This window comes from Trachemys scripta, chromosome 8 (genome assembly GCF_013100865.1).
Source record: "Trachemys scripta elegans isolate TJP31775 chromosome 8, CAS_Tse_1.0, whole genome shotgun sequence".
Taxonomy (NCBI): domain Eukaryota; kingdom Metazoa; phylum Chordata; order Testudines; family Emydidae; genus Trachemys; species Trachemys scripta.
In genome coordinates this window covers 107,299,627-107,307,256 of record NC_048305.1, presented here as the reverse complement: position 1 = coordinate 107,307,256, position 7,630 = coordinate 107,299,627, and the positions used below count along the sequence as shown (strand labels likewise).

The 7,630-nt window shown below is 56.9% G+C and overlaps 1 protein-coding gene across 1 annotated transcript in view; it reads left to right on the top strand.

The window, feature by feature from the left end:
• The first annotated feature begins 324 nt into the window (after positions 1 to 324).
• IPO13 (importin 13) overlaps positions 325 to 7,630 on the top strand; it is a 46,941-nt gene continuing 39,635 nt past the window's right edge. The window contains exon 1 of the mRNA XM_034779183.1: positions 325 to 1,061. Within this exon, the coding sequence (XP_034635074.1) occupies positions 388 to 1,061 (674 nt within the window). The 5' untranslated portion in view covers positions 325 to 387. The remainder of the gene's footprint in view (positions 1,062 to 7,630) is intronic.

The following is a 7,630-nucleotide window of genomic DNA, read 5'->3' as shown; positions in this document are numbered from 1 at the left end:
ATGAGAACAAACTGACTCAGCGGTGAGCGCAGACGTGTAAGAGAAGAAAACATTCTTAGCATTTGGGGATGCGAGGAGAATGGTAACTTCTCTCCCCAGCCCTCCCCTCGTGCTGTGGTACAGTCCCGTGAAGCAGGTTGCTTAAATCAGCTGTTCTAATCCAAGACATGGGAAGTGGGGTGGTGTCTTTGGAGACCTAGTGACCGAGTGCTTGGAGAGCTGGTTTGGGGGCCTGTCCCTTGTGCTGTTGACTGGCCATGGGGCTGAGGGTGAGCCATGGCCCAGCCCTGCTCCAATTCCAATGTGCTCTTCTCTCTCTTCCAGGCACTCCATCAGTTGTATTACGACCCAAATATTGAGAACAAGAACCTGGCTCAGAAATGGCTGATGCAGGCCCAGGTCTCGCCCCAGGCATGGCACTTCAGCTGGCTTCTCCTCAATCTGGACAAGGTGCCAGAGATCCAGTACTTCGGGGCCAGCGCCCTGCACATCAAGATCTCCCGCTACTGGAACGACATCCCTGCCGACCAGTACGAGAGCCTCAAGTCGCAACTCTTCAGCCAGATCACCCGCTTTGCCAGTGGCTCCAAGATCGTGCTTACCCGGCTCTGTGTGGCGCTGGCCTCGCTGGCACTCAGCATGATGCCTGACGCCTGGCCCTGTGCTGTGGCGGACATGGTACGCATGTTCCAGGCGGAGGACTCCAATGTGGATGGACGGGCACGCTGCCTGGCACTCCTGGAACTGCTGACGGTACTGCCTGAGGAGTTCCAGACCAGCCGCCTGCCTCAGTACCGCAAGGGGCAGGTGCGCAGCGTCCTGGCCCAGGAGTGCGGCTCTGTCTTCCCTTTGCTGGAGCAGCTGCTGCAGCAGCAGGACTCCCCGGGTTTCATCAAGCAGAAGGTGCTGAAGTGTTTCTCCAGCTGGGTGCAGCTGGAGATCCCGCTAATGGACTGCGAGAACCTGATCCAGGCAGCCTTCACCTCCCTGCAGGACCCGGAGCTCTTCGACACGGCTGTGGAGGCCATCGTCAATGCCATTTCCCAACCGGATGCCCAGAGGTAAGAGCGGCATTCCCCTGCTCAGGCTGTGTCCTTTGGGCCTGTTTGCCTGCAGTGATGGCCTGGTCCCCTTGGGGATGAGAGTAGAAGGGAAGCCTCGGGATTCTGGCTCACTGAGCTGGCTGCAGACAGAGGGATGATGGCGATGGCGCACGTGGGCATAGGAGACTGGGAGAGAGGAAGAGGAGCCCCAGCCTTGAGGGTTTCAATGCGGTGCTAGTCTGTCTGGGTGACTTCTTCCCCTGCCTTACCCACAGACCCAGGAGGTCAGGGCTGCCAGCTCTCTACATACATGTTACTGCTCCTGTCCGTCCCACTGCAGGCTGCCCAGACGCCCGCACGCCTAGCTGGCTCAGGCTGGAGAAGTGGGACGTGGTTAGCCATTTAGTGTCCCTAGTGACTGGAGAGCAGGGCCTTGAACGCCATGGGTGTTGTGCAGAGGCCCCTTGCCACTGACCCATGAGCTCTTCCGCAGACTCCTGCTTTGACAGACGGCCTCTCTGAGGGGCAGCAGCTGTCAGCTCTCTGAAGAGCCCTCAGGAAGTAGATGCTACGCAGCTCTGCCCTTCTTCTCTCCTGCAGATAGGGTTTCCTGTTGTCTCAGTGTCTGAGGAATGAAACACCTGGCTCAGCTCAGTCCAGGGAGACTCCGCTCGGCTGCATTACAGACACTGGGCAGCCAAAGAGCATATTTCATGTAGGCTTGTCTCCTCTCGCCGCGTCCCTAGCTTCTTTGTACGTCCAAGGTTTGTCGATTCCCCTTTGATCTTGGCTGCGACTCTCCCTGGAGAGCAGAGCCGTGAGACTGCGAGGGCTAGGGGAGAGGCCCCCTTGGACCATGGCTCCGGTGCCCTGAGCCCCTAATTAGGCCATATCTGAGCAGCAGCCATCCTCCAGGCCATGGCACTGATGCCCACAAAATGGAGAGTACATGGGTGTCATCAGTCATGTTCCCGCTTCATTGCTTAGCACCTCTCCCCATTTTCCCTGGGAGGAGAAGGGCTGAATTAGGGATCTGGGTGAGCTAGGCGCTTCTGTGCGTCAAGCTACGGCTCTTCCACAGGAGTCTGAATGACTGCCGGGATTCCCAGCGTTGGTGCATACGCTGATTCTAGGGCAGAGGTTGCTGAAGTCTAGGCCGAGGTTCACAGGGGCCTCTAAGATACAGGTGCTGCTTCTGGAGACTAAAGGTCCCAGCATGCATTGTAGCCTGATTGTTTGGGTCGTGATGAAGCCTTGCTTCCTGGGAGCTGTAGTCTCCTTTACCTGCACTAAATGAGAATGGGCACAATCAATCTATTCCAGGTGAGCTCAAACACCGGGGTGATGGGCGTGATGGGAAAACCAGAGAAGCTGCTGCCATGTGCAGTTCTGTTAATTGCCCCTTTCCATCGCCCTCTTTCCCAGGGCCCCAGCTGACTTGCTGACCCTGTGTGCCCTCCTTCCATCCTGCCTGTCCCCAGAAACCGCATCAGGCACTGTTGGGGAGGGGGAGCCCTGGATACCAGCTAGCATCCTGTGACTTATGATAGCTTCTCCTGGACGGACTCCTCCAGCCCTTACCCTGGACGTGAATTTGGGGCTGGTGAGAGGTGTTGGATTGACAGGCTGGGGAGCCACAGGGAGAGCCTTGCCAAGGACACAGGTACCTGGAGGGGGCTTCTAGCACCCACTACTGGCCTTCACAGCACTTCATAAACCTGTCTTCCCCCAGCCCGTGATGGAGTTCTGTGTTCTCCCCACCTCACACATGGGAAACCAAGGTCACAGGGAGCCAAGTGACTGCCCAACGGCACGTGGGAATTGGCCTCAAGGCTGGGACTAGAACGCAGGAGTCCCTGGTTCCCAGCCTCATACTCGGTCCGCTGGACTCTGCACTCTGATCTGTCCCCCGGAGCAGGCAGGGCCTCTAATTCCCCTTTCCCCTGGTGTGCAGGGATGAGGATACCCAGGCTCTGGGCACACTGAGTGTGTGTTATCACTGACGAATGTGTAAAGCACCTTGCACTGAACACTATGGAACGAGTGCAAACCTGACCATCCAGTTCAGTGTGCATCGTTCTGGGGCTGCCGCAGCAGGAAATCAGAGCTGGGACGTGTCATCAGCACAGACTCGGTGCCAGGCACTGCGCAGCACAGATCTCCAAGGGGAGGGGATACCACCAGAGGGGCAACGTGAGGCATGAGGCCTTGTTCTGAGCTGGCAGCTACTCAGGAGAGGGATTGTCTTTAGTCTTTACACAGTGCTGAGCGTGCAGTCAGGAAGGTGTGATAATGAACGGTGGGGGGCTGTGGGGACTGGTCCTGATGCGACAGCAGTAAATATAAAATGGGGAGGTGTTCGTGCTGCTAATACAGCACCTCATGCCGTCAGTCAGCAGACAAACCTCATTCTGTTTGAGCTGTGCATCGTGGGGAGGTAGGTCAGTGTTATCCCTGCTCTGTGGATGAGGGAGCTGAAGTGCTGAGGCGGTGGTGTGACCACGGTGACAGTAGCAAAGGACCCATCCCATTAGGACGTGCCAAGGTGGCAGGTCCGAACATTGGGGCTGGATGGTGGGACTCCACTCCCCTTCTCTCCACCTGCGGTTTCCATCTGTCTGGCCTGCTAGGATGCACGAACCTGGGCCTGAGTGCTCCTCCTTGGTGATGGCGGGTGTTGGGTCTGAGCTGCTGCTTTTGCTGACACTGTTGCTCCTGTCTGTCCAGAGTAGCAGGTGCTCTCTCCGTAGGCTGTAGGTCTGTGGACTGTTGACGGTAGCTCGATGCATTACCGTGTGTCTCAATCGAGCAGAGGAAACGGGCTGCTGACTTTAAGCTGCTGTCCTGCCCCTCCCCCTGTCCTGGTTCTCTTATCATGCTGGTCGCTCTTGTGGCCCGAGGGCACTGAGATCCATCAGCTTCCTGCCTGGGATTCACAGCCCCTCCCTCTGCCCTGGTCCCTAAGCCTTGGAGAGCTAGAGCAGGCTAGAGGGCGTCTGCTCCTTCGGGCTATGCCTCCGCTGCAATTAGGGACCTGCGGCTGGCCTGTGCCAGCGGGCTTGGGCTAAGGGGATGTTTAATTGTGGGGTAGACATTCAGGCTTGTCTGGAACCCTTCCACCTCACAGGGTCCTAGAGCCCAGGCTTCAGTCTAAGCCCGAACGTCTACATGGCAATTAAACAGCCCTTAGCCTGAGCCCCCCCAACTCTGAGTCAGCTGGCATGGGCCAGCCATGGGTGTTTGTTTGCAGCGTAGACATAACCAATGTGTCCCTCTCCCCCATTATTTGTTCTGTGGGACACCAGTCAGCCATCCCTGTGCATCTGTCTCACCTGCGGGAGCATCTACCTGCTTGTTAGGTGTGACTCCCCACTGCGTTTCTCCCTGTGTCTAGCTTTGGCAGCATAGGAGAGACCTGAGGTTCCCTAGAACGGACTCCATTGGCCTTGGGAGGGGACAAGGTGTGTTTGAATGGGGGTATCCGACAGTATCCTGAGGCCAAACTGTTTCTTCTTGTAACTGCTCCTCCTTCACTGCATTCCAAGCCTCCTTGCTGCACTCTGAGCGGACAGAGTCACCACGAGCAGTGGGCACATGGTGCTGGTCCACCCTGGCTCTGCCCTGTTTGTTTCTTCTCCTTCCTGTCTGTGTCGCTCAGCCGTGAGAGGAGCCGCAGCCCATCCAGTTCTCTCAAAAGCCTCCAGGGAGTCTCCTGACCTTTTTGTCTGTCTGGCTCTTTCCACATCCATCTCTGAGGTTCCTGCTGCTTCTCAGCCACATTCCTCCCTGCTCTTTGTTCTTGCAGGTGCCTAGCCTGTGCTGCTTGTGCACCCTCCCTGCCTCCCATCCTGGAGCTGCAGGCAGAGACCATCCTTAGTGTTCCTCCACTGACCTGGACCTTCATCGAGTGACAGACTCCACACAGTGAGTCACTCACCTTCCCAAGGAGGGCTGGTTCTGGCCCCCTGGGAAGTAGGAACTCTGAAAAAGATTTGGGGGTCGTGGTGGACAGTCTACTCCTGGGGGAATTCTACAACACTGCGCATGTGCAGAATTTATGTCCCCCACAGATTTCTTTGCTTCCCTGAAGAAAAATGACTTTCTGATGGGGAAGCAAAGGGAAGTCACAAGAGCAGTCATGCGACCTTCCCCAGCAGTATGTTTCGGGTGCCCAGGACAGCCAGCAGAGAGGTAAATCACAGTAGGGCAGGGGGAGAGACTGGGGAAGACCTGGCTGGTGGCTCCTACCCTGCGCCAGGCTCAGCTGCTAGTCCCGGCTGGGCTGGGGTGAACAGGACTTCCTCTTCCCCGGCACGGCATCCGGGGCAGATCCACCTCCCAGATTTCCCCCCCAGCTGTAGGAAGCTCTGCAAACTCCCCCACCCCCCTGGCTTTCTGCACCTCCTCAGCTGTAGGGGAAGGGATCACTGTACCGGGAGCTGCTCTCCCATCCGACCAACAGCCGTGCATCCAGACCCCCTCATACCCAGACCCTCCCGCGGAGCCTCACACCCCGCTGACGAGCCCCACTCCCCCTGTACCTAGACCAACCCAATGAGCCACCGGCACCTGGATCCCCACCCCACCGAGCTCCAACCAGCTGCATCTAGATTGTCACCCCACTTAGCCCTGCTCCCCCCACACCCAGACCCCCCTGCAGAACGCTCTCAACCCACACCTGGATCCCTCAACACTTGCTGGACTGAGCCTGCCTGCCCACACCTGGTGCACCTGGCACGGAGGGGCAGGGCACTGGGGTAATTCTGGGGCAGGCCCAGTCCTCACGCTGTCTGGGTTGGGTGCAGCCTCATCACTGAGTCCATGTCCTGGGATAGGGGAGCTGCACAGTGATCTCCCAGCTCTGTGCAGCCAGTGCCCTGTGCTCCCTGCTGCCAGGCTGGAGCCCCCACATTTATTTGACAAATAAAATTAGCAGAATTTTAAAATATTGTGTGCAGAATTTAGTGTGTGTGTGTAGAATTTTTAATTGTTTGGCGTGGAATGCCTTCAGGAGTAACAATCAGCGGAACATGAACTTCCAGTTCTCGACCTGTGATCACAATGGGTCTTTCTGGCTTTGGAATCTGTGACTTTATTAATCTATATCTACTCTTCCTTCTCTGTCCCCTGACCACTCCCTCTCTCCCATTGACTGTGCTCCTTACGGTTCAAAGGCCTTCAGAGGTGCTCCTCCCCTCCCATCTCCCTCTGCTTGGGTCCTCTGAGCCCCTCCCTTCCCTTCCCTTCCCTCGGCCTGCTTCACTGAGAGAAGCTGTGACCAGATGACCCTTTGAAGTTCATTTTTAATTCTGATAAAGTGCTGTCAGCAGGGAGCTAATCTGCTGGGATCTCCCTTTGGCTCACGCTATGGGATCGGCATGGAATGCAGCTTGTCACTGGGCAAGGAGACTCTCCCAGCCAGTGCTCTCCTGGAGTTTGGGATCCTCTGCCCTCTGGGCATCTCTGCAGTGCTGATGGCAAGCCACAGGTCCCTGGAACCTTAGCTGAAATGACCATTCGATATCTAATGTCGTCTCCACATGGTGGGATGAGACTACTGGAGTCGGTGCCCTTTCTGCTCCCACAAGGAACTGTCCTTTGGAAGGAAAGGGGCCTGTTGAGACACTGTCCCCTCCCACTGGTTTCAGCACCTCTCTGCCATCTATTTACTGGAGTTTCACCAGGCTGGGGCAAGGGCAAGCCGTGAAGGTGTCACTTCCCTGGGTGCAGGGGGAGTGGGATCTGTTCAGGACTTCGGGAGCAGAGCAGGGCACCTAATCATTTCTCCCGGGATGGCCGTCGGTCTGGGCTGGAGTTAGAGCAGGCTAGAGAAGCTGTTCGGTTGGATGAAGCTCAGTGTCAATCATAGGCAGCATGGCAAGTGGGGAGAGAAACATTAGCACTTTGGATGAAGGAGCCTTCAGCTATAAGGCGTTTTGGAGAGCAGCCCTTCCTGGGCCCAGGCAAGATGCTGCCGCGCAGTTCCATCTCTTACCACGACAGCCCCACTAGGCATGGTATGTTGTCATTTCAGACTGTCAGCAGCTTCATTCAGAGAAACATCGGGTACATCTACACTGCAATTAGACACCTGCGGCTGCCTGTGCCAGCCAGCTCGGCCGACGGGGCTGTTTCCTTGCAGTGTAGACGCTGGGGCTGGAGACTGGGCTCTGGCACCCTGCGAGGGGGAGGGTCCTAGAGCCTGGACTGTAGTCTGAACCTGAACATCTACACTGCACTGCAGTTAAACAGCCCCTTAATCTGAGCCCCCCGAGTCGGCTGGCACTGGTCAGCCACAGGTGTCTACTGCAGTGTAGGCACACCCAATGTGGTCTGCGAGCCCAGGACTCCTGGGTTCTGTTCCCAGCCCTGACACTGACTTACTAAGTAATCTGTTCTCTCTGCACCTTACTGTCCTCTGTCCGAAGCGGGGAGTGATGCGTGCTTTCCTAGCTCGTGTAGGGGGAGAGCACATTATCTATTGGGGTATTTGCAATCCTCTGGGGCAGCATTGACAGGGCCGTGTCCCTCACCCTCCCACGAGCAGTGGTGCCAGGGAGGAAAGCAGTGCTGTGTGGGCTGACCTG